This window comes from Corythoichthys intestinalis, chromosome 2 (assembly GCF_030265065.1).
Source record: "Corythoichthys intestinalis isolate RoL2023-P3 chromosome 2, ASM3026506v1, whole genome shotgun sequence".
NCBI classification, from domain to species: Eukaryota; Metazoa; Chordata; class Actinopteri; order Syngnathiformes; family Syngnathidae; genus Corythoichthys; species Corythoichthys intestinalis.
Window position 1 is genome coordinate 46,347,678 of NC_080396.1, and position 27,729 is coordinate 46,375,406.

General features: G+C 39.4%; 1 protein-coding gene and 1 long non-coding RNA gene across 3 annotated transcripts; one reads left to right on the forward strand and one right to left on the reverse strand.

Moving 5' to 3' along the window:
• Positions 1-258: 258 nt before the first annotated feature.
• Positions 259-12,758, reverse strand: lig4 (ligase IV, DNA, ATP-dependent). 2 transcript variants are annotated; one of them, XM_057827426.1, is made up of 3 exons: positions 12,606-12,758; positions 1,663-3,730; positions 259-1,595 (listed from the first exon to the last, which is right to left on the reverse strand). In XM_057827426.1, the coding sequence occupies exons 1-3, from the start codon at positions 12,643-12,645 to the stop codon at positions 926-928; spliced, it is 2,778 nt and encodes a 925-aa protein (XP_057683409.1). In that variant the 5' UTR covers positions 12,646-12,758; the 3' UTR covers positions 259-925. The 2 variants fall into 2 exon arrangements, with proteins under 2 accessions (XP_057683409.1, XP_057683418.1); XM_057827435.1 differs by lacking the exon at positions 12,606-12,758 and adding an exon at positions 11,556-11,685.
• On the forward strand, positions 12,531-27,453 carry LOC130910289 (uncharacterized). The gene is made up of 3 exons (XR_009061849.1): positions 12,531-12,845; positions 26,910-27,217; positions 27,314-27,453. It is a non-coding gene; the product is annotated as an uncharacterized LOC130910289 (long non-coding RNA).
• The last annotated feature ends 276 nt before the right edge of the window (positions 27,454-27,729 follow it).

A 27,729-nucleotide genomic window follows, 5' to 3' on the forward strand; every position in this document is an offset into this window, starting at 1 on the left:
CTTCACTCAAAAAATGTTCATGCAATATTTACACCCAACAATGCAAGGAACACTACAGGTAATATCCCGGAGGCTCGTAAAATAAGGTTATACAATATGTCAGTTAGTCCCAAGACGCAATGGTGCTGTATTGGCAGACAGATATCATCAAGATATCTTAGCTGCGAGGGTTTAGCCAGTTTTAACACCTCTCTTGGGGCATTGAGGTCTATATCTGAGGGATGAGCGCATGATGAAGAAGTAAGAAAAAGGAAAAACTAAATTATTTGCCATTTTTATTTTGTTAACATTCAATCATAAATACAGCCCTGCTGTGCATTGGAAAACAATCAATTTAACACAAAATCCAGTTCCTCTCTCAATTGTATTATAAATACATGAGAATGATATAATTATGGAGAAATATTTATAATTACAGTGGGAAAAAAAGAAGAGAGGAAAAAAGAAAGACATGGTCCTAAACATGCTATGCAGGTTGCAATGTAAGCACAGTCAGACATTACAGAACCCTGAAAGCTCAGTGCAATAAAATATTGCTTGACTTCATTTGACATTTTTTTCCAAATCTGCTCAAATCAAACTGTAGCCTAACACACACACAAAAAAAATACAATTTTAAAACCTTGGCACTTATCAGAAAAAGCAGTAAAACCTTTAGATCCACTCAAAATGTGCCATTATAGTAGTTTCACAGGTCAAATGCTAGAATAATATGGTATTTTTCACTCTTAAAACTTTACTCTCCATGATATTTGTATTTTTGTATTATTCGATCTTTCTCTAAGGCAATGGCTAAAATCGTAGGCAGGAAAGTATTGTGAAAATGACAAACTTAATGTACTAATTCACTCAGTCTGATCTGACTTGTATTGACAATGCATTTCCAGTAAAACAATTTAAAACCAGTGTATTGCGGGAAGGCTTTTCAAACTAAATAGTTGTCATCATTCATTAGACGCCCTGCTTCGATCGAATCAGTCACCCATGTGTCTCTGACGATTTTGAACTTCTTTTGAAAACTGCGCCTCAATCTCCTCAAATCTGAAAGTCTCGTTTCTTCCTGAATAACAACGTGTGACACACCTTCCTCCAACTTCTGCACGACTGCACCTCCATGGTAACGAAACTCCAGCGCCCTGATATCCAAACAACTTGCGGTAATGGCAGTTTTCGGGTCATCGATGTCCACATAGTCATCCATATAAACTGTAAAAGGTCTGAACATGCTGGATGGAAGGTCTTCCAGGCCGTATCGCTCTTCAACTTGGCAGACGTTGATGGCTACTGAGCTGTCCACATTTCCCATGCGCTCAAACACCTCCCGGAGCTGCTGTTCATCAGTGTCCATGAAGTAGCTATCACCGTAGCTGTCATACTCCTTAGCGAAGTGTTCCTTAGTTGAGGGGCACATGTGGATCATGTGGCGTGGTTGCCATGGAACCACCTGTTTCTGCTCCAGACACTCCAGCAGCCAGGATGCCCACACCACATCGTGCTGGTTGGACAAAATCAGGTTCTTCACTCGCATGTTCTCCAATCCTGCTATGACGCAGTAAGTATCTCGCCCTGGATTCTGAACAACAATACCGCCACACCTGAAATAAATACAACATAGAAATTTATTAATTGGTCTCCAGGGTTGTACACATTTGTTTAACTTACTTGGCCACGCCTTTCTCCAACTCAGCCTTTGTGTGATCCTCCGTTCCATTCAGGATGCAAAACTCCACATCATCAAACATGTCTGTCTCTCTGGCAACCCCAGAAAGATCCTGTGGCTTGAAGTGGTCAATGACCATCTTCTTGGTTTTGGCAGGCAGCTTTTGCTTTTTTCTTTGTGGCTCATTGGTGGTGTCAATGCGAACATGGCGTGATGCAAGTTTCCCTGACGCCTTGCTGCGGAAGTGCTCCAGCTCTGCTAGGGTAATGCACTGGTGCCACTCCTTGTCATCACGGATCTTTTCAATTCTTGGGAAGCGCAGGGTGCAGTTGGTCTTATACATGTCGCTACCTACTATCTCAGCTGCCTTCACCTGAAGGATGACGGAGTTGCAGGGCTCGATGTAGACCTCAGGCTTCTCGACTGTGCAAAGGATGTTGGATGGTGGGTCGTTTTTCCGGTAAACTTTCCAGTGCTTGGCGAGCTTCAAGCCAAGGTCATACAGCTCCTTCATGGTGTAACCGGAACCAATGCGGCAGAGCGTATGGAAGACTGAGGGTTTCTCACCAGGCTTTGGAGCTTCTGCAACAGCACATAGAAAATGGGACATCATGCCACCCCGCTTCCCTTTACCCCAGTATCCGCCAACAATCAGAACATCGAGCTCATCCATCAACCCGTCCACATATTCTGGTTTTATTTTAAGCCAGCCTTCCCCTCGCTTGTCTGGTTTGTAGATGGATAGAGGATCTTTCACCATGATGCCCTCTTCACGATTGTCAATGGCATCATTGAGGGAATTCACCACGTCCTGCATGGTTTGAGCCTCTCTTTTCGGCACCAAGTGAATCCTGCCATCAACCGGAGTAAAAACTGTCTGCAGGATCTCATACCGCTTCTTCAGCGTTTCCCTGCCAAGCTTCTGGGAATTGACTAGTAACACATCAAAGACACAGAAGCAAGTCTGCAACTCTGAATCTTCCATTAGTCTCTTGATGTCAAATTTGCTCCCTTTTTGCATGAATGTTTTTGTGGTTGGGTTGAAAGCCATCATCTCCCCATCGAGAATGCAATTGACAATATGGTTTTGAAATACGTTATGGATGTGTGGTGTTAGTGAACCCTCCAATGGGGATCCACCAAATTGCTGTGTGTAGTCAAAGGCATTTCGACTAAAGTACTTGTACACGTCGCCATCTTTATGCAATTGTATACGTTCCCCATCTAGTTTGGTCTGAATGTAAAAAGGGCTGTTTCCCATCTGCTTCTCCACATTGCGGATGTTACATACTGCAGCCAACATGGGCTTGAAGGCAGAGAAAAGTCCAATGGAAACTTCACTCATAGACACAGAGGGGCTATGGAGCTGTTGGCACACTTTGCCCAGGTCTGTAGTCACATTGTAGAGTTCAGCAGCATCCGGGTGAAAGACTTGAAGGACAGTTTCCTTGCTGATGCCAAGCTTCATGTCTTTTAGAATCATTCTAATGAGCCATTTTTGCTCAAGAGCAGAGCTCTGTGTGATGAGGTGCAGCAGACTCGTTTTGACAAGGTCTTTCTTCTTGCTGGCATTGTTGATAGCAACTGAATCAAGAAAGTCATTGACTTCTTTAATGGTGAGCTTTCCCTGACTGTTGCAGCGTTTCTGAAGCACAAAGTATGCCATGCCGGCAAAGTCTCCAGACTCTCCTTGAGACGTTGTTGGCGTGCGGTAGTTCAAAAGTTTCTTTGCTTCTGGTCCATTTTTTGGGAGGCATAAAACATCAATGTAAAGTTTAGCAAGCATGCTTTCTTTTATGCCATAGGCCATTCGCGCTCGTTCGAATGAAGGAACAATGAGACGCATTGCTGGGTAGAAGGAGTCTGTTGTTTTGGGGTCATCTTTATGCAGGGCACGATGAAACGCTCTCCATGCTTCAATAAAATCCCTAAGGGTCTTGGACTTTTCTGGACGGAGTTTCGATTTCTGAATTTTTTCTAAAGTATTACACAGTTGGAGGAAGGGAACTTGAGCAGCAACAACAGATGGGTGATCAGCCGAATCAGTTTTAGGAGTCCCCTCCATTTTATCTGAAATAAATGACAACCTTTAAAAACAAGTCTACATACTGGGAAATACTGTATAACCGTGTCTCAAAATTTATTGTACAACTAAAGATGTTCAGCAGCCTTGAGTCTTAAAAAATGTGTGTCGTGCCATCAGAACTGAAATTGTTCGTCAAGCGAACAAATTTTGTTTTCCATGCTTTATATATCCCAGAGCCCCAGATCTGACATGGAGGAAAAAAGATAACTGTACAAAAGATATACCACTCGATACTGCTATGCATTCTAAAACATCTATCATACATTCTATTTTTTTATTCTTATTTTGTGTAGTATATTGAGTTAGCTCTGTTGCTTTGCTAATATGGCATCGAAAATGGTAACAATAAGTTGCATTTAAAGTCTAAAATACTCCACTCTTTTTGCTCTAAATACCATCAAAATGCATTTGAAATTACATGAACAAGATGTATTTTAAATCCACTCCCTCAGCTTTAATTTGAGGGTATTTACATCCAAATCAGATAAAAGAGAAGAAATTATCGCTCTTATGTTTCAGGGACCAAAAGTAACGGGACAAACTAACAATCATTGTTTATTTGGTGCAAAGGTTTTCAGTAAAATACAGCCGAAATTCTAAAACACACCTATTAAAATCACCAGATATTTTGCCAGGTTAAAATGTGTATGCAACTGGATTCAGTTCAGGTGATTGACAGGGCCATTGCGTAACAGTGGTGGCGGATCATGTATGCCAACTTTCCCACCGCCACCACCTCCATAGTCTGGAATGGGGAGTGCTCACTGCCAAGCTGAACTATCGGCTGGCAACTCAGCAGCCAGAATTCTTTTAGATGACGGAGGTGCAGTTTTCTGATATATTTTTGCACAGCGCAAGCTGGAATGTCACTTGAGCATAACATTCTACTTATTTGGGAATACGAGTATTTAAAAATACTCCTTGGTTGCTTAGCTGTATGCCATAGGTCATCGTCCATCTACACATGAAAAGATGCCCAATGCGTTCTGATGCATTTGGCTAAATGCATCCTCAGGTTTCATGTTTTTGTTTAACTTCCTTATTTGCTTACACATAAATTTGTGTAATGTGCATACTCAACCATTTAGGGTTCACAAATATGCATTATTAAGGTGGCCGAGAAGTGTCGAGCGAACTGCAAAGTTCAAATGCTTTGCAAAAAGATAATAGCACGAATGCAAATTGCAACAGTACGAACGCTAAGAAAAAAAAACACGACTGCAAACTGCCACAACACGATCCCGAAATGCCAAAGTACAAAACCCAATTGCCACAACACGAACCCCAATTGCAGGCTACATGAATGCAAATGGCTCACAATACAACTGCAAAAAGCCACAGCACTCAGGCAAAAGGACAACCCGGAAGTAGACTAAGACTACCTTAGGACAGATCATTTTTTCCGGGGTATCTTGATAACTATTTGTATACTTGTCGCACTACGTTTAAGGCCCCCCCACTTCTGCAAGGTAAGCCAGTATTTGAGCAAACTACGCATGCGTAGAAAGGAGCAGCCTCATGTGTTACGTCATCGTCCACGTGGTTTACCTCTGAACCGGAAACTTGTTACTCGCCGGCAGGAAATTTCAAAATTACTACAAACAGCCGTCCAAGTCGTCCAAATTGTTGCTCCATGCCTTCTTTGGCAACAAGTATGGGTCTACGTCATTGATTAAAGCAGTACTTCTCAAATAGTGGGGCGCGCCCGGGGCGCAGAGCGATGCCAGGGGTGCCGCGTGTGACCTCGGGGAACATGCTTTTTTTTTTCCCGTACTAGAATAAAGTGTACTTGCACATCCACTCAGTGGGTGGCAGTGGCGCTCTCATTTTCAAAGTGCGCGCAGTATTTTTGAAGTAAGCAAGAGCACACGGAAGAGACTCATAAAGAGCTGGAGAGCTGTGTGCCGTTTTCGAAAGCCGTTTTACGGCCATACTCACGCAGCGAGCGCGGTCTTCTCCGGTTCTCACATGTCCGCCCGAAGAGTGTCATTTTCGGCTTGGGATCGTCATGACGACCGCCCTCACCTACGGTTCTCCCTCGGCCGCCGAGAATGCGCTTTTTTTGGGCCGTTTGCCTTTTGGCTTTGATATTTAATAGAGTGGTAGACGAGGAAAGACCACTGTTTACTGTGTCTAAAAATGATTATAGCGGACAGCTGGAATCCAAATCAATTAAGACGCCACTTAAAGACAATAGACCCCAATCTCATTGATAAGCTGCTTGGTTGTTTTTCAGCGAAAACGTGCCGAATATTGCCAACAATCGTCGCGCTTTGTCAATGTTATATCAGTAAACCAGTGAGCACTTTTAGCATGCACCGTGCAATGTAACCCCACATCATTGCAAACTGGAGGTGATACTGGGAAGCAGCGAAAATAAAAACTGTCCTTCTGTCCAAAGACACTTTTTTTCCCCTCCTTCTATTCAGTTTTGTTTTTTCGGTCAAATTTTTTGGCATATTGTCCTCATGAGTTAATATTTCTAATCAATTTGAATTTGTTAGTATTTACTTATTTTATTTTTCAGTATCAAATGGTCAAAAATGTACCTGGAGTGTATTTTTACAGTTTAGATGTGACTTTTTTTTTTTTTTTAAATTCAGGCAAATTGATGCGTGTTAAGTCTTTTCTGTTACAAACAAAACAATGTTAATAAAGTTATACTTTATAAGTTGATCTCTTATTTTCTCTAATAGAAAAAAAAGGATACAATGTGAGGCAGAGGCGTACTTATAATAGTAATAGACAAATGATAGTATTTACAGTTGCGGCAGAGTTTGGGGGGGCGCGAAACATTTACGTCTTCCTTCGGGGGGCGTAACAGAAAATAATTGAGAAGCACTGGATTAAAGTAAGTTTTGAAAAGTACTGGCTTTGAGCCTCTACTGACAGAGTTTCCTTGTAAATAGGGTTGCCACCTGTCCCTTAAAATAAGGAACGATCCGAAATTGGGAATTAAATGCTGCGTTCTGTACTAAACTAATACGGAATATAAATGAATAGATACATTTCTATGCATTTGAGGAGTTTTGGGGATGTCACTTTTTTTCTCTGCCTGTACAGCTTTGGGCGCGAGGGGGGCGTCCCATATTTCTTATTTCTGAAAGGTGGCAACCCTACCTGTAAATCCCATCACGACTTTATTTAACATAACTCCTGAAAAAAAAAAAAAAAAAACAATCTCACGGAAAAGTAAACGGCAAGACTGGTAACAATCCACAAGGAAAATGAAGGGGAAACGATATCGTCACCGCACACACCATATAACTGTTTGCATTAGTCTAACACATATATATTCTAACACATACATATGGTACAGGTTTTCGTAGGCACCGTCTAACTGTTTGCATTACTCTAACACACGTAATATAATTAATCAGGAAATAGTATCATTTTCATATTTACGGTAGGACTACACTACTAATATAAAATAAATAGCACACCATAGTTTAATGAGAAGAAATAGAGATACACAATGCCGTCTTATCACAAGAGTGACGCACATACTCGGGTAATCTGCTCTCCCAGCAAACTCCAAGGACAAAGCGCTTTGTCCTAAAACAAGTACAACCAGCCTGGACAGCAAAGTTGATAGAGGGCGTCCCAATCCGCGCACGAACCTAAGCCGCCCAAAACCGGCCACAGCGGGGGTGGACCAAAAGCACGCCCAGAAACGCCTTCGACAAGACCCGCGTCAGCAAAGACTTCAAAAAGACTGAACACTGAGATAAGACAGATTTTTTCTGCTCGGAAACATGTAGCCTTGTTTTGGATCCAGAATTGTCCCTCCGTCGTCTGTTTTTGCCTTGTTTTTTACCATTGTCGACGAATAAATTGTCAACCTGTTTTCGGCGAGTGTTCTTCAAGCTTTTGAAACATGGAGTCAGTGTGCAAAGGGTTAACACAGGAACGCGCGGAGTTTAGCTTCCTCCCGCCTGGCTCTGCGAGGGCGTCAGCGACTGAGCACATTTCCGTTCTGTTGCCGGCCTCCCCGTGCGCTTTGGGCTGGGAGGACTAAATTCCTTCAGTCTGCCAGAAAGGAAGTAAGTCATGTTGCCAACATGGCGGCGTATCCAAACAATGACGTAGTACGTCCCATTCCCTATTATCAAATCTTTTTGGCTCTTATTTCAATCTGGTTAAACCTTAATTATAAACTTCAAAGTGGTGGTTTAGTCGTGCTTGAAACTAATTAGGCGATTTACATGTAAAACGCGGTTCATAATACGAAAAAACAATAATACGAAAGCCACTCCGGAATAAATTAATTTTGTATCTTGAGGTATCACTATTCGCACTACCCTGTAACAAAAAAAATTGTACATATAGGTCAGGGGTTCCCAAACTATTCCACATCGGGCCGCTATGGGTGCTGGATTTCTTTCCAACAAAACAGGACGACATGTGTACCAATCTCGTGTTTTACTAGTGTAATCAGTTGATTGTAGTCAGGTGCTGCTTGTTTTAGCAGAAACCTCATTGATTAAACGGTCTGTGCTCGATCGGTAGGAACAAAAACCAGGACCCACAGGGGTCCATGAGGACCGGTTTGGGAACCACTGATATAGGTGATGTGTATCTATAACAGCAGTGGGCAAACTATTCCACAAAGGGCCGCAGCGGGTGCGGGTTTTTGTTCATACTCATCATGAGAACAACCTTTCACCAATCTGGTTTCTTACAAGTGGAATCAGTTGATTATAGTCAGGTGCTTCTTGTTTCCACTGAAACCTCAATGGTTAAACTGTCTGTGCTAAATCAAAGACCAGGACCCGCTGCAGCCCTCGAGGACCGGTTTGCCCACCCCTGATCTATAATAAAAACAAGTTTTGGGGAAACTAAAGTTTTATGTTGTGATCTTGCCTGCCACAACGAAAAACAATATATATGGCGGAAAACACTCAGGTAACTTGTAGTTCTGCTCTGAGACCCCCAATTTGGCCAAATTTCAAAATTGTCCGATATGCATGTGTGATACATCATTGGAAAGGTTAAAATCTCAATTTTATGGGGGAAGAAACATTTTGAACAGTAAGGCATTAAAAAAATGTTTTTTAAACAGCAAAACCCTAACTGGAAGCGAGAGCACGTGAGTCAGAATTAAAGACTCCACAATTTTTACGAGATATTATCGCATACTTACCTTGTTTCGATCCAAAAAACTCAATGTAACAGCTGTGAATGGCCACAGACGGTTTTTAGGGGGATTTTATGGGTCAAACATGGTGCTATAACAAGGGTCGCGAAGCAGAAATGGCAGACAAGAAGGAGTGGTCGAGATTTTCTTTTTCATATATTTACCCTTTTAAACGTTATTTTTCAATTTTTCTTTGTTTGGATCGATTATTTATCATCTAACATATCGGGGGAAATGCGACAGTAACAAAAAAAACTACAATTAAGCGATAGTTATGAGGTCGATATTCGTGACTTTTTTAGACGCCATTTTTTTCATTGTGACTTAAAAAAAATTTTTTAAACTAAATATTATAAGTCAATTAATTATTCTAAGCTGAAAAATGACAGACATTTTGAATGATAAATATGATTAATTACCTTCGTTTTATGGCTGGGTTGAAACAAAAGCGGTTGCGCGACGTCTGTATAGACGGTTTTCCAGGGTAAAACGGACAAATTAAAAATAGTTGGGAGGCTTAATGCGACATGAATCTGCTATGGCAGCATATGGCAATATTGTTCTATCAAACACAACTGTTCTTTTGGCTTAAAATACAGCAGTTTCTTTTAAAGAGGAGTGCAAGAGCAGAAACTGCTTTTTCAGTCTTGTCTGTTTTCCGCCATATATAATTTTAATTAGGGGTGTGACAAAATATCGAAATGGTGATATACAGTATCGTAATACTTTGTATCCCAAAAGGTTATCGATATGCTCCTGCAAGAATCGAGATATCATTTTAAAAAGGTGTCAATGTCTTTAAAAAAAAAAAAAAAAAAAAGGAACCAACAAATTGCTACCAAAATCTTCCACCATAATAGTGTCTTAGTTAACTCTAAGGCTGCCTTGACGGTGCGCGACACCCAATCCATTTAGAAACCAGAGCATTTACAGTCATTCTGGCAGATTTTCATGGCATTTATAGGTCACTTGCTGTTCATTTTAGGGCATTTCCAGGTCATTTCCTGTTGAGTCACTGCCTATTCATTTGGGTGATTCCCAGGTCACTTCCTGATCTCAAACAGAAAATGAACAGGACGTGACCCATAAAATACCCCAAAATCAAAAAGAAGTAACTTAAAATCAACAGGTAAATGACCTCAAATGGCCCAAAATTACCTAATTGCCCGGCATTGGCTGCCACTGACTGCCATAGACTAACCCTAACCCATAGAAACTACTACTAGTTATAAACTCATTCCAATACACAGCAGAAGCTTGTTTTTCTGTTTATTAGTTGTTTTTTAGAATATCCTAGAATGATTTCCTGACCAATGTTTTGATAATTGTTGTATCGCCGTATCGTCAGTAGAGCTGTCCCGACTAGTCGACATAGTCGACGTCATCGATGACGTAAATCCGTCGACGAGCACAACATCCCGTCGACAGTTAATGAAGGGTTAAAAAATATATGCGTGGAAAGTTCAGAATGTCGGATGCTCTGTATGCAAGCGGAGAAAGCGGCACAAAGCCAAAAAAAAAAGCGCAACAGTCTCTCCAAAACATTGACTTATTTCAAAGAAACAACGGAGGGTACACTCTTCTGTCCTGTCTCTTCAATGCCAAGCTTGGCTGCACGTCGGCCGTGAATAAACACCTCAAATGCCGTCACCCAGTTTGTAATTTTTTTTTTCTTCATTTTTTGTACACCAGAGGGTGCTGTCGTCTTACTGAATAATAATGTTTCATTGACAATGGGCCTATAAGTGCTATTAGTATTGTCCTTAATGCTAACTAAAAGGTTTATTTCATGTTATGGTTTATTTTATGGTATAGAAAATTATATAAGGTTAAAAGGTCATAAATAGATACAGTATATACAGTGATTGCACTCAAGGGAGAGATTGTCAATGATAAGGTAATAAATTAAGGTAAAGGCAATTCATTGATATATAAATAAGGTTTAAAAGGAAAAAGGTGAAAAGTTTTTGTTAATTTCTAATTGTGTTGTTTTATTTGTGTGCACCGTAGCTGTTACGGTGTGATTACATCAAGGATGGAATAAAAGTTGTAAACCATCAGTTTAAGAGACCACCTTTTCAATCGGGATGCTACACTAGTTAATTCTATCAGCATTTGAACTCATTGTTTATTTGTGATTTATTATTGTTATTTACATATTTGTACTTTAATAAATAATTTAAGTGTTCCGATATGTGTTTTGTGAATTGGTAAGGGTCAACAAAAATTTCATTGCTAAATTAGTAAACAAAAACAAAAAAATTTTTTTTTTTTTTAAAATTATTAGATTAGTCGACTAATCGTAAAAATAGTCGGCTGACTAATCGGGAGAAAATTAGTCGTTTGGGACAGCCCTAATCGTCAGATCATCATTATCGTGAGCTTTGTATCGCAAGCCGTATCGTATCGGGAGGTATCAACAGGTTCCCACTCCTAATGTTAATGTATATATTTTCTCAAGTTAGCTAGGCCAAAGAATTTTTGCTCTCCAGCATCGATATGATTAATTATTAGTAATTTGACGTCCGGTCACTCTACCACAGTATACGTATTTTTATTTAACATCTCTCTTAAACTTGCTAAAAAAGAAAGCTCAAGTAACAGTACACATATTGAATTGGTGCGTAACTACTTGCTGCTTAATCATTTAACATCCATTTAACTTAATTTACCTTCGGCGAAGGGAACAAGCCGTCTTGCGTACTTCCTGGCTGCCCTCTCTCGTGCCTCGGTAAATACGTTCCCCAGGAAACAAAAGGGCAACTAATGCGATATTGGAGCAACTGTTTTTATCAAATAAAATAGTAATAAAAAAATTAAAAAAGGAAAGAAAACACGAAAAACAAACAAACAAACAAAAAACATATATATAAATGCCAGGTTTGCATGTTGCGTGTTTTGGATCCCCCTGGTGGTGAGTTGCAATTTGTTGTTTTTCTGATCAGGCATATTTTGGCCACCTAACGAAAGTTAAGACCCACGTTAACAAGAGAAAGAAGAGAAATAAAGCATTGTTGAAGAAGAGCAAGTTTTTGGTCTCATTAATTCGGACGGTATATATATATATATATATATATATATATATATATATATATATATATATATATATATATATATATATATATATATATATATATATATATATATATATATATATATATATATATATATACACACACACACACACACACACACACACACACACACACACACACACACACATACATACATACTTAAAAAGAATCTTTTAAAAAAAATCTATTACGGTATAAAACGATGACGAGAACCACCTGTGTTATTCCTGGTGACCATCGAAATACAACTCAGTGGAAACTTAATTTATTTTAGGACATATTCAAATGCATAAAATAAATTTACAACCTATATCATTTGGGTTATTTTTTAGAGTGTAACTAAACTATTGCAAAAAATATTTTATTTTTCAATTTGTTATAAAGTTGTAGCCACTAAAACTGACAATTTCACAAATACTAGTGTAGAATACAAGCAAAATTATGTAGTATGTGCAACATATCAATCCGTCAACAGGGGGCGACCAATGCCCGTACTCGAGAACGTGGGAAGCCCTGAGTTGCAAGGGTTGTTTATTTCGCTGCTGCTGCCTCGGTGGATGCTGGGAAATATTTGTGCGCGCGCGCGTGTGCGTGGGAATGTCATTTGACGCTCTGACGTGTATGTACTGTGCTTTCACTTGCAAATACCTCGGTACAGCGAGGAGGTGAAGCACTTGCAGTCGTCCATTCTGCTGCATGTCGTTGTGTGGGGGCTGCCACGGTGCCGAGGAAACTCAAAGCAAGCCAAGTGCCTCCTCTTGTCATGCTGGCCTGTAGCGCGCACTGGGCATTAGTTACGTAAATCCTGTCGAACTGCAACCAGCCACAAGATAGTAAACATATGACGTCACTGCCAAGGAGTGGAGCAGGAGGGGGGATGAGGAGCGTGTAAGTTTTTACAATGCATTTTAGCAGCATGATCTTTCATCATGGCAGTGGTTTGAGACAACGCTGTGAAAACACATAGTCTGTACCTTTTTTTTTTTTTTTTTTTTTTAATGGAAATCACAAAACATCGCTACACAGGTCTTGTTTAGTTTTTTTTTTTTTTTTTTTTTAACCCATTGAACGCACTTGATACTGATAAATGTCCAATCCGTTTTGACTGGGAGGGCTGACAGTGATCCTGGTTGTTGCACACATCATGTAGACAAAAATCACCAAATCACGTTTTTTCTAAATGCTAATTAATATTGCCCCTCACTACTTTTTTTTTCTTTTTTTTAATATTTACTTCATGATGTTATTCCCATGGAAACTGTGTGCCTTGGCTGTATTAAGGTTTAACAGCTATCAAAATAATTGTTTTCATTGTTTATTATTGTTTTGGTATTTTCGTCCCGCTGTCTGTGACAATGAAACTAATGAATGAAGTTTTCTCGGCGCCACCGGCCAATGGAAAATTGCACGCAAAAGCAGAAATAGGTCACACATGAACACAACTGCAGTTTTGAGTGTGTTTTTGAGTACAGTGTGTTCCCACTCAGTGTACCTTATGTGTTTAGGAGTTTTATTTTATAAACAGGAGAGCAGTGGAAGAAAATGAAGGCCAGTAATTCACCACCAGTGTGCCATAAAAGATCATCAGGTGTGCCACAGTATAGTATCCAATGTCACTAAATTGGAACAAAGAAAATCTTTTAGAACATAATATACTGTATCTCTGTTTGCCTACCCATTTCAATGACAAAATGGTAGGCAAAAAGATTAAATGCTCTTTTGCTATATGAAGAAAGGTACCAAATTAGCCTGTGTCCAAGTATTGTGACAGTTTTGTTAAATGGTGTGCTGTGAGCTTTTTTTCCAATGTGAAATATGTGCCTTAGCCCAATAATGGTTGGAAACCCTGATATAAACATTCACATATCAAGGGATGGGATTAGTACTTAAATAAACGATTAAGAGGGTGCGACTGTTGGGAGGTTCATAGTACAGTGGTACCTTGAGGTAGTCAACAATTCTTTAAATACATTTTTCCAAGCTGTTTAAGCCACTTACAGACGACAATTAACTCATACTGAATGTTGAAAGAATAAAATGAGGTGTTGTATATTTAAAACAACCGCCAAACCCTATCTTAATGGTAATACATAACGTAAAACACCATACACAAGCAGCTAGACACGATCAGGATTCATTTTTAGTGGCTTGCTGATAAACAGGCGGTGACTCATCAGCATCAGTGAAGTCATGACTTCTGTCAGGATTTGTATGAAAACTACCTCCACACTATAAACATAAAACCATCAAATGAAAACCAATAAGAATGCAGATAAGTAAATTTGACTTCTTTTGCTCTCTCATTCTTCCATTGTGGTGCAAGCCAGCTGTTTGCACGCCATTCATAACTTGTAAATGTAAACGCTGTAAAGTTCTCAACCATTAGAACCCTTTGACTTGGTGTTCCTCAGGTGATGCATTGTATGCCTCCAGTTGTTTTCCTCCTGATACTTCTCATAGCAGTATTCATATGCTGCATGATAACAGTGGGCAATGTTTTTAATTAAAACAGTCTGAGACCCAGAACTTTTTTTTCTGCTCAGAACAACACATGACCTTTAGTCAAGTAATGCAGCTATCGGTGTCCCATCAGAAACTAAGAACATATAAGCCATTTCCTTAAAAAAACAAAAAAACAAAACAGCATTGCGTCTTATGCAACCTTATCACTCGCCGCTTTAAGATGCATTGCTCCTCTCAGAGGAAAAAGTCAAGTCATTATATAACATCAAATGAATTACAAGATATGCCAAGTGGGGGCAATGTTATTTTGACAATCTAGAAGTGCTCTGAATGGGACTTTGAACTGTGCTCCAGCTACATACTGTATTTAAACCTCCTTTATCTAGTAATTATCTGTATTATGTTTGTTTTATTGATTTTTTGTGGTTCATTGGCTAGACTTGGGAGTGACATGGATCAGTGGCAGAGTAGTCGTCTCCCAAACCAAAGGTTGAGACGAGGTTTGATTCCTTCGGCCTGGTGACCATGTTGAAGTGTCCTTGAGCAAGATACTGAACCCCACATTGAATTGAATGAGTAAATAAATAGTCTCAAAGCTTTGAATACCGTGAATGTAGAAAGGTGCTACGCAAATGTAAGCCCATTTACTTGTGTCACATAACTCTGTTTCACCAATTCAATATAAGCACTATGTTGTTTCTCCAATCAAAGGCCTTGTTGTTGGTCTTCAGTCATGCCGCGTACGTGGAGAGATCTCTCAAAATTCTCTGAATTTTTTGATGAAATTATGGACTGTAGATGTTGAAATCTCTAAATTCCTTACAGTTGTATGAAAATTCGCTTGTAAACTGTTGATTTTTTTCCCTCTGTATCTATATCTGTTTCTTTATATGTAATATTGATGCTCTGATTGCAAAATTTAAAAAATGCCAAGCTACCACCAGTTGTTCGAGTCCTTGAGTATTTTTCCCCGCTAAATGCCGTTACGTCGGATTGATTTATTGTATTCATACATAGTGTTGGGAAAGGTAATTTTCTACATGATCTAATTCAAATTAGTTCACAAATTTTTAAATGAACCGTTTAGTTCAAAGTTCATAAATCAAAATTTTGAACAAAAGTTTCCAAAAGTTCCAAAAAATGAACTTTTGTAGTTCTTTGTTCTCCCCAATAATTGCTGCAAGCTATTATTGACTGAGTCAATAAAGAACCACATGGACAGCAATTATTTTATCCAATTTAATACTGAAAATCAGATTCATTTTCATACTCAATTTTGAATTCACGTCTGTACTGACATGTTTGTAAAACTCACTTAAATGTTAGTACTGGGCCGGTGCGCTGTCAGATTTTTCACCCCATTAGAAATTGCAACTTTGCGGTTCTGCGCATATGCGTAATGTTATAAACAACCGGGAATGCAGTGATTCCAAAGCAACACCAAAAACTTTCTGTAAAGAAAGGAATATTTACTTACTGTATGTGTTGTCATGGACGCACACGAAGGAAAGTTCTTCTCACACACCTCCTACCATGTGGCTGTGCTCAGCTCAACTGCACACCGCACCCTCAGCGTTAACATCTTCCCTGTGCAGTTAACCATTTATTTACGCCGTATTCATGTTCACATGTATGTTTATGATGTAACTTCTTTATTTAGCACCTTTTAATAATATTGACAGTCCAACTGAATGTAAAAGAATGCTTATTCGCTGCCATAAAAGCACCGGGTTACAATAGCTGTCGTCTCCTGTGTCCGTGCCATACCCGTACGGTCCATAGGGCGAGTTCGGCAAATGCAAGGGGAGTTGCAGCGTCCAAAAGGACGTCAAGAAAAAATATCTTAAAATAATATTTTATGATAGCAGTATTTAAAATATTATACAAGACAATAAAACAAATGAACAACAATACTTATATAAAAGTGTTTAAATTATAATGAAATAATTTTTCTAATGCGCCTTCTTCCCGTTTCACTGGTTCCTGTGATGCGGGAATTTCGCCACAGTCTTTAATCTCACTCACCGCCCCGCAGACCAGAGAGCTACCTGAAAGTTATAATATTTTCATGCAATCCTCCGCAATTGAGCGACGTCATGGAAAGACAAAAGCCCTCCGAGTCGTATTTTAGAATAAAAAGGAGCATAAACATGAAAAAGACAGGTTTGTTGTGATGAAAAAAATTTTTTTGATTTCATAAGCACGTGTATTTAGCGCAATTGCAAGCTAGCGGTTATTTACATAGAGTTTAGATGACATACTGCTAAAGCTAAATTATACTGTATCATTAGCCAGGCCTGTTTTAGAAATATTTTCAGTATTCAGCTGGGTGTGGATTAGTGTCAGTTAAATTTACTTTCTTTTCCATTTTAGAGCAAGTTGGAAAAAGTGTATGGTGGACTAAATTTGTGTCTTGCTGATTTTCATGTGATTTGAAGCACTTTTACTTTGTGTTAAATTGTGCTATTCAAATAAATTTGTGTTACCTAAAAGTGCCAAGGTTAATTAAATAAATACAATATTAGGGCCCATTAAATATGCAATTAGTAATTTCATAGTTCTGTGGAATGGGGGACCATGGATTTAAATGCAAACATTTGTTATTAAATGTGTCATTAATTGATTAAAATGGCGGTTCCGAATATTCAATTTAATTTTTTTTATTATCATATATTATTCAATTTCTTATTATTGGATGGTCCTGTGTACCTGCAGTGCTTCATGAATTTATTTTTCATCCTCGCCCTTCAAAAGTTAGTGGCCGGATCCGACCACCTGATTGAGCCGGGTACAGCAGGCTGCCAAAGTTTGGCGCTATTATGGTTATGTCATGCTGGTTTCACAATCAACAGCTATTGGGACTAATATAATGTAACATTCCACTTTCTTCTATTTGTAGATGCTTTTCTGTAATATTTTCCTTCCACCTCTGTACATCCTGGGCCATCTTCTACAGCCATCTTATCCACATCAGCACCAAGTGCATGTTCAGTACCTTCCAATAGACAAACTGCCAGTGGAAAAAGAAGTACAGTGTGAGTGTTGAAATATTTGTGGTGAAAATAGCTATTTTTGTGGGGGAGGGGGGGGGGGGGGCACCGGCAAATATGTTGCCTAAGGTACCAGAATGGTCAGGAATGGCCCTGGTCCATGCTGCAGTATTTGCTAAAACAACGCAGCTGTGACAGGCAGCTTGGGTTGGCAGGTTGGATAGCTTTCCGCTATTAACGTTGGTTTTTTTATAGTGTGTTTTTAGCCTATGGATTTATCTGCAGTTTTGTCAGAAAGGTTCTAATTTTGAACTCACGAACGAGGTTATGAACGGCGCTCACAACCACTAGAATGAGCGCGTTCACAGTAGGGCTGTTTGATTTTGCTTAAAAAGAAAACATTTATTTTCTCTCAGTTATTTTTCTTTCTTAGAACTGAAATTGCCCGCGAATTTAACACTGTTAATACACAATGAACGATCCCTTGGTATTAAAAGCATTTTATTTATACAACTGATTCCAGCTCTGTTCTTAATTAAAGCGATCATGAAGGAAGAAAAATGGTATACCATATGAAACAAAATCAAACATGAGAAAAGGTAGTCAGTCTGTAAACCAAATAGTCTGTCAGCAAGCCAGACTACCAGCTAGCCAGCCAGTTAGTCAAGTGAAATAGGTAGGCAGCCAGGCTCAGGGTGATGTGCTGTCACATTTCTCTCTGGTCTTACTTATATAAATTAATGATTAGTGCAAAACTCACACAACACTCAATAATAACAATATGCAAGGTGGCAATCACCTTGTCTAAACAAACACAAATATGCAGTCCAGTGAAGGTTACAAGCCAAATTATCCCTTAGGTTTATGAGCACTGTATCTTTACAAAAGACATCAGGTCAAACACATTAATGAGCCAATGAACAATGTGCATATAGATTCCATTTTCAAATGTAGACCTATGCATTTTGCCAACATATGTTATTGTATTAAAACAAAAACAACATGGCATGCTTTTAGTTAATCTAGTAGCAGCAATCTTGACAGCAAAACAAGACAGAGGGTCAAACACACACTCAGCGAGACAGACAGACAGACACAAACACACACACACACACACACACACACACACATATACGTTCATACTCGTGGTATATTGCAATATACACTCAGCCAAACGTGGCGAAATACTACTGTCTTGTCGTTGTGTTGTACATTAAGGTGTGCCGACGAAGTAAATGAAGTGTTGAACGTTTCAAGGCTACAGTGTATATGTTTTATTTGACCATCCACTGCAATCCTTCTACATATACAACAATACTTTAACTATATCATGAGATATTACACTTAGTCATGGGGTTATGCACTTTGTGTCCAAAGTTGGCTAGGCAAAAGTAGCTGAATCGCTGGTAGCCACGGTTGTTGTTCTTGTTTAGACTGCGCACTCTCGTGGGAAGAAGCGGAAATGCAGTGGAAACGTCGGTGGCTTAGATCAGGGGTCCCCAACCGCCGGGCCGCGGACCGATACCGGTCCATGGTGCATTTGCTACCGGGCCGCACAGAAAAAAATAATTTATTAACGACTCCATTCTGGCCAAATTAACTTTGCCGTGTGTCCCTTAACACACCAACAATCCTGTCTACTCTAGATATAATACTACAGGATAGAATGCCGTCATAGCAATCCATTGATTGGACTGCTAGCAGTACATCTTTTTTTGTATATCTGTGTGCTTGTCCTCTATAATGATGTGTGACGTAGTGCGGGGGCATCACATTTGTTCCTGGAAATAATTAGCCCCCACACTAGAATGACTGAATAAACGGACATCTTTGGACAGATTTTTTACGGGGAGAAGGGCACCTGACGAGCCAGAAGATGAGCCTACAACCTCGAAGAAAACAAAATCTATGCTACTTCCCAATCACCAAAGACCCACGAACTGCAAAGGAGTGGATTCCTGACCCGTATGTTAATAAACCGAGTGATTCGAGCATGTCTGTGCAACAGGAATATCAGCTTGTAGAGATCGCAAATCACGGCGACCTTAAACGTACATTTGAGACAACAACTCTACCGAGGTTCTGAATTAAAGTCATTTCAGGATATCCTGGCATCGCTAGGAGAGCACTGAAAACTGTGCTACAATTTCCATTATCGTATCTTTGTGAAGCGGGTTTCTCTCACTCTCCCATCTCAGTACCATCTCGTCTCAACGAAACAAGCTCGGGCCTCCCACTGATTCAGCGGGTGAGTTGTATTTTCCCTGCACTTAAAACGACGGGGGTAAAACAAATGTTATTTTATATTTGCTGTATTTTTCTGCCGCGCATTGCCGGTGCACTGGCAAATTTGGGATGCGCGTAACGTTAAAAATGACCGCGAATGCAGCGATTCCAAAGTACACACTCCAAGCTTTCTTTAAAGAAAGGAATATTAACTTGTTGCCATGCTGTACACAACAACTGCACGCAGCTCTCTCCCTTAACGACTTTGCAGTGTCGTTAAGCATTAATTTAATCCATCTTCGTGTTGCACATGTATGTTTATGATGTAAACAGTTTTTTTTTAGCACCATTGGATAACATTGAGAGTCCAACTGAATATAAAAGAGGGCTTTTTTCACCGCCACAAAAGCTTTGGTAGCAAAATTTTGGAAGGGAGCAAAATTTGACAGAACACCGGTCCGTGAAAAAAAGACCCAAATCACACCAGTCCGTGGTGCAAAAAAAGGATTGAGACCCCTGGCTTAGATAAACCAAAATTGTGCGGTTTTCAAAAAAATCGAACATGAACGGTTTTAACATTGTTTTAACCGGAAAACTCAGTTTTGGTTCAAAATCCACTAATCGAACATCTTTAGTTGACAGTAACATTCATGAGACAGACATACAATGCGTTCAATTCAAGTTCCCCCAAAATATGAACGTGTTTCATTGAACGCCGTCATGTACAACACTGCATATATTATTCTAAAGCAGACATGTCCAAAGTCCGGCCCGGGGGCCAAATGCGGCCCGTGGTCAAATTTCATCCGGCCCCCAGCATCTGTCATAAAATCAATAACGTCTGGCCCGCACACAGACTTAATAAATTGGTCAGCAGTACTGCTACCAGCATATGAAGTAGCTTACATACTAAATGCTGCTCCTCATTTACCCACTAAAAGGCAGCAGCACTCTAAACAACATTACTCCATGTTACGCTTTATTTGCAATTTTCTAAAATGGGGACAATCAACAACAACAACAAAAAGTTGACTGCGATGTCCAACGCCTCAAGGATAAGTGGAAATTGGACTATTTCTTCACTAAAATACGCAACAACTGTGTTTGCCTCATTTGCAAAGAGACAGTCACTGTTTTTAAAGAGTTCTATGTGAGGCGATATTACCAAACAAGACACGCTTTTACATGTTTGACAAGATTCGCAGGGAAGATACGCAGAGAGAAATTGAAGCAACTTGAAGCTAGTTTAATTTCACAGCAGCGGTATTTTGCTAGAGCCTGAGAGTCGAAAGAGAACGCAACAAAGGCTAGTTTCGAGATTGTTAAAATCATTAATTCAAAAAAATAATGTGACACACAGAATGGCTTGCTAAAATTTACTTAAATATATTGTTCTACGTAAGGGACGTCAGCCAAGGTCGGCTCCCCACATTTTCACCACACCAAATCTGGCCCCCTTTGCAAAAAGTTTGGACACCCCTGTTCTAAAGTAAAAGTACTCTTACCCGAGTAGAATTTTTGGGCAAATTCAATTATATCAGTGAACTTTGTTTTGGAAGTATGCATGCAAAGTCAAACAAGTCATCTTGGTTTTTAGGCTCATTAACATATTTTTATGAAATAAGACTTTTCAAATTAACTTGCATTTTTTTATTTGTAACTAAGTAAGGTAATTAAGTAAACAGAACTTTGAACCCAGCCTGCAAAACAACAAGCACACAGGCAGGTGTGTGGACTGGTTGTGTAAGCATGATACATATGAAAGGTCAATCTTTATTCTCAGCATGATATCTTGGTTTATAGCTTTTTCTTTGTCACTTCTCTTACAGACGGCCCAGTTTCCTGATGTTTTTGGGTCAACATCTTAGTGCTCCTGTGCTCGCTATTAAGCCCCTCCGAGTGCGTGTGTGTCCGTGGTCTGGTTTAGCTTGAGCCTTGGAACTGGCATGTTATAACACACACGCAAACATGCCCCCCATTTGACCTTGGTTTGTTGGTGTACACATACTGCTAAGTAAGATTTCTATAGGCAGGAATTATCTTTTGTTAATAGGATTAGGACTCACTCTTTCACTCTTCTGACGACAGATTATGGGGACACAATATTTTGCATATTTGCTAAATGGGGAATTATAAGAATAAGATTTACAGTTTGCATCTACTATTGGTTTAGTAAATATTCCATTCACCAAAAAATAAAAATAAAAAAACTGAAAAACTAAATGGTGAAAACAGTTCAGCAACAACCAAGTATTACCTAGTTTTAATTTTTTGCACAGGATTTAAATCCTGATCTTAAAACACGTAACATAACATCTATTAATAAACATTTAATTTGCTGAGCTAGATCTTTAAATCAAAGGTGTTGTGGTGGTGTAGATAAAATTGGTTTTCCACTAAAGTTGACATCTACATTGTCAGCAACAGAGGAGGTCACGAGGACACATCATTTCTCAAATTTCACACAGCTACCACCCCAATAATGTATTTTATATATACATTTTATTTGAACAATGACACACTCTTTGACTTTACTGAGCATGATCATCTTTGCAAAGGCAGGATTTCTGACGGAACTCTTAACTATTGAAAATTTTTCATGCATCTAAATTTGTTTGTCTACATTTCTACATTGCCACGGTAACAGATTAAGGCGTACATAAATCCACATTCAGCCCAACAGGTAAACAAGAACTAGGGTCAAAATCTTGATGGATTATAGATTCAAATCAGGGTGACTCACATGACTGATACGGTCATGAAAATCATTGTGTAGCAAAAAGAACTTTGGGTTTAGTTCATTTTAATAACCAGGGAACAAAAGTCAAAAAGTTAGAAGACACATTTTCCCCTGTACTTATGCTTCTCCATAGATGGAAAATGTTTTTGAAACGACATCAAGGTTATTTAACAAGTTGCTTGTCATTATTTGAGTCAAGTGTAATTCATTTACAGATTTGGGACATTATTAAAGTTTGAAGCCCCTGCCAAATCAGGGTCAATTATAGAACACTGACACGTGAGAGATTTTGTTCTGAGTGGTGTTTTGCATATTGGTCGTTCGTCAACCTTCACTTACATGTATTGCCTGAAGCTGTGATACCTTGTGCACTGTTCAATGTCATGATTTAAAGCCTTGTGAGGAATGTTTTCAACTTGTAAAAGAGCAAATATGAACAACAAAGGTACAAGACTTTCAGAATACCCGTTTCCTTTAAAGAGAAAAAGATTGAAATAGTACCGATAGACTTCAAGTGAAAAAGTAAATTTGCTTATAAAAGCATGATTTATTTTTAGATATTTAACAATATCTAAACCTATTAGTTCGATGTCGTCGCAGTATTGATCACATGGTCTGATAATTGTTGTATTATGGAGAATATCACGATATTGTAGTAAGGTTCTGGGTATTGGTGGTGTGAAAAGGCTTACACAGGAGAAGCCAAGTCTCTTTCTAAGGGAGTGTCACGACAGGCTTTTATAGTTTCTGTGCACCCCCCCCTTTTTTTTTTCTTTATTGATTTTTTAGCGATGTCTTCAAATCATATAGGCTAATTGTGTACTTCCAGTCCTGCATATCCAATGTTTACTTTCCTGTATCTCAAAAATGCCCATTATTGCTGAAGCAGAGCGTTAATGCACGCTAAGGGTTGTCCTATGCAAATACAGTGCCAGGAAAAAGTATTTACCCCTATTTCAAATGCAGAAAATGTTGCTCGTTCCCCTCTTTAATCTTCAAACTGTTAGGTATTGCGGGCAGGCAGACAAGGTGGACCAAAACGCAGGGAAATAACGGGGAGGTGAGGCAGGGTGGCGGAGAACTCAAAAATGTTTAAATGAACAACAAAGCACAAACAAAGGTCAAGGGGGATAAACAAGCTATTAAAACTTACGTGTGGGTGAGAATCAGAACATGAGGGCTTGGACATTGATATCGACAATGACACAAACAGAACAGACAGCACATGGGAATCTTAAATACAGGCATGGGGTAACGAGACGAAGCACAGGTGGGTGACACAAGAGGCAGCGGATTGGTCAACACACAAGGAGCAGGCCACAACAGGTGCCACCAATGGGTAAGCACATGGAATCAAACTCAAACCATGACATAAATAAATGTAAATATTAGAAAAAATAACCCAGTAAACATGAAATACTGTTATTAAATTGGTATTTTATTTACTATTTAAGACCCTGTATTTGCACACAGGTTTTGGTTCCTACATTGATGTCACATCCTGATTTTACAACCATATTGACATTTTTGTCAAACCTGTGTACAGACTGCGCGCTGTCTGATAAGCAGCCTGCACTCTTCCACTCTGATGCATGTGTGCTTAAAAACAACAAGGGAACAGTGGGAGGGAATTGCATGTTAGCTGTGCACGTGGACTTGTGCACTGCCATGGAACTGGAGAGCTGAGACACACATATAGCAGTGCCTATGTCTTTTGATTTATATACTATGACGAACTTACCAATAGCTAAATGCTGGCAATTGCTTGTTATCCCAGTTGGTAGGCAAAAACAAACAAACAAACAAAAACAGTCTTTAGGAAAATTACAAAAGGTTTCAACCTTTCCCCCACTCCTTTTTTTTTTTTACAGTGATGAATTTGCATAGCTAAACAACAGCAAGACCCCAAATTCCTTGGCAGTGTCAGTGATCCCACACATTCCCAATAATTTCCATGAAGCGTTTACAACTTTCATTTTTTTATTTGCAACTACACAAGAGAGACAATTATATTAATACATACATATATGTTGAATAAAATTGTACAGGACAGGAAAAACTAGAAAATACTTCTTAAAATTGAGACTTGTTTGAATTTCAGTTTGGAAAAATTGATTGTGGTTTTGTACAATAATAATACGTAAACATGTAGGCAAAATAATACAAAATATCAGTGACTGTGTCAGTGCTTTTATCTCTATTTACAACCAACTGCCATTCATTACTGTTATTGTCATTCTGCTGAATCTTCAATGCGTGGCCTTATTGTGAAGATAAACAGATTGAATTAGTGCTATGTTGTATTTACAGGTGTCAACAAAAAACCAATAAGGATGCTACAACTAAACCAGAATGCTGCTGCCAGAGTCCTTACAAATAGCGTAAAAGGAAACCAGGCTATATGACACTCGTCATTAAATCATTACACTGGCCTCCTGTGAGTCAAAGGATAGACAATAACATCTCACTGCTGGTCTGCAAAACAAGTAACGGCCTTGGACCAATTTACATGCTTAATTTGCTTGACCCTGAAAAATACGATCTAGACCCTTAAGCCCAGCACACACGGGCCACCATCGGTGCTGAGCTATTTGTGCAGTGTGCCGAAGGCTCCTGTGAGCCGATAATGGTAAAAATCCCGCACATGAGGCGCGAATGGCGAAATACAAGGCGCGGATGGCACTTGAGCGCCCATGGTGTTTCGTGTGCAACTGACTTTTGGTCATTTGTGACCGGTTTGTTCTGTGTTGCAAGAACAAGATCCACAAAGGGTGAAGCGACATTCAATTAATGTGTTCCTATCCCCTGTAACAAATTACCTGAAGATCTGAGATGTGGTCGAACAGTTTCTTTATATCAGTGCTAAAAACGCTTTGTTTACTTCAGTGTATTCATAAGTGCACCTACTGTTCAAATAATTGTATGACTTGCTTTTTTACCCTTTTATTCTGTTTCTATTCCTTAATTGCATCTCACTGATACAAATGTGATGTATTACACTTTGAATTACATGTGTTGAATTCATTCATTATCCATGCAGCATATCCTCACTAAGGTCACAGGGATGTTGGAGCTTATTCCAGCTATCTATAGGCAATACGTTGGGTACAGCCTGAATTGGTTGCCAGGCAGTTTTGTGTTGAACTGTGCTATCCAAATAAATTTGCCTTGCCTCGTCTAAAATAAGAAACAAATTTATCGAGCAACTATTTTCTGCATTTTTGTGACCAAGAGTGGTGGGTGATGCTGGGTCTCTTCACGGTTCTAGAAATCATCAATAAATACATAATTAAATGCAACACAACTGCGCAAACTGTGAAATATATGAGGAGCGATTCTCAATCTGTATTTATGTATTGCCCAGACAAAACCATGTCAAACATCAATTTATTTATTGATTTGATAGGGACAGTGCTCATTAATGAACATCTATTTAGAAACATTTAAAATACATGAATATGGCGGATTATAGCAAAAATCTTAATTTACATCCGCAGTTCCTAGGCAGGTAACGTAACAGAAAGACACAAAAAGACACCCAAAAAAAAAAAACAGGAGGTTAGAATAAAACGGCACAGTACAGTAGTAGTAGTAGTGCAGTAGGTTACTAAGAACTTAAAAGTTAGTGGTAACAGAGCTGGTTTACTTTCAGTCATTGCTTGAGGTAAGTTTTGAAGGTTTGTACTGTAGGACACTCCCTGATGGCAAGTGGTAAACTGTTCCATATCTTACTAAATGGTGTTATACTTGTATAGCGCTTTTCTACCTCTCAAGGTACTCAAAGCGCTTTACACTACATTGCCATCTACCTACTGGTGACACAGCACCAGGAGCAATGCAGGGTTCAGTATCTTGCTCAAGGATACTTAGGCGAGTTCATCAGGGTGGAGAATCGAACCCACAGCCTCTGGGTTGGGGGACAACTACTCCACCACCGAGCCACGCCATCCCCGTACTTACTCGCCTTCAGAGACAGAGGATTTTGATCAAAGGCTGTTTTCTGAGTGGGAACTCACAGTCCTCTAGTGGAGGGGACTAAGGAGTTTATTTATTTATTTATTTATTTATTTATTTATTTTAATTTTTAAAAATTTTTTTTGAAGTCCGACATGGGAGGTGGGCGAGTCCATTTAACACCTTGTACATTAGATAAGTCATCTTAAAATTCTCAAGGCTCAATAAATTGCACTTTTTTTTGTTTTGAAATGACACAAACATTAGCACTATAACAACAGTATTCAATGTGTTATTGTTAATCAGCTGAAAGCATATTTGATATCTGATTTTTTAAAAGAAACAATCCCACTCCCATTGCAAATATAGTATAGGTACATTGGTCAGCGCTACTGATTTTGGAGGCCCAGGCAGATAAATTGACAGTGTAACGCAAAGAGGTGGAACTCTGATTCATTGGTCAATAGATGCAACGCACTGTTTTGAAACAGTAAATCAAAGAGAAACACTTCAAAATGAAGACAATAAACTGCTAGGAATAAAGCGATCAGACTTTGTTGAACTAATTTTTTAATGTAGTCCGCAAATGTAGGTCAGTGCTTCAGTCCTGCAGAGAAGGCCTTGATGACCCTGACAGCTGACACCGCTGGACCCAATGTGGGCTCACTATTTGGCATACAAGGGAGGCTTGCTCATCTTATTTTACGTGGATGACTTCCCTGCTACTAATTACCAATGTATCACGCATTTCTAACCCCTTTTTTGCTTATAGTGGAGGAAGATTTACATGACTGCCATGGTGGAACTGTGGTATATCAATGGAATGCCATGAATTCATTGCTGGGATATAAAAGTCAGCATGTGATGGAAAGGCAGAGAGGCATTGAGTAAGTGGGTCAGGGAGTTCATTGAAGCGGGCTGAAAGCCTCCTTAGGCTGATTCGTGGAGAAATAATGGGGCCATCCACATTCAATCCCCTCCAGAGCGGCAGCAGGCTGGCAGAGAAGCCAAGGCCAGCGCAGTTTGAAAGTGCTTGCCAAAGGAGCAGCTCGTCAACCTCTGAAGAGCCTCTTATCTGCTTGTAATTTGGAGTGTTTGGCACAGTGATCTTCTCCATCCCCGAATAAATAAAACTGAACTGAACTTCCATTGCCATTAACGTAGGGGTCCTTTGTAGTCCACCCTCTTGACTTTGGGCTACAACCTAGCCAGGTAACCAATTAGAGCATGGGTGTCCAAACCTGTCCTCAAGGGCTGCTATGGGTCCTGGTTTTTGTTCCTACCAACCGAGCACAGACAGTTTAACCAAAGACGTTTGTGCTAAAACAAGCAGCACCTGACTGCAATCAACTGATTACACTTGTGAGACACCAGATTGGTGAAAAGATGTCGTCTTGTT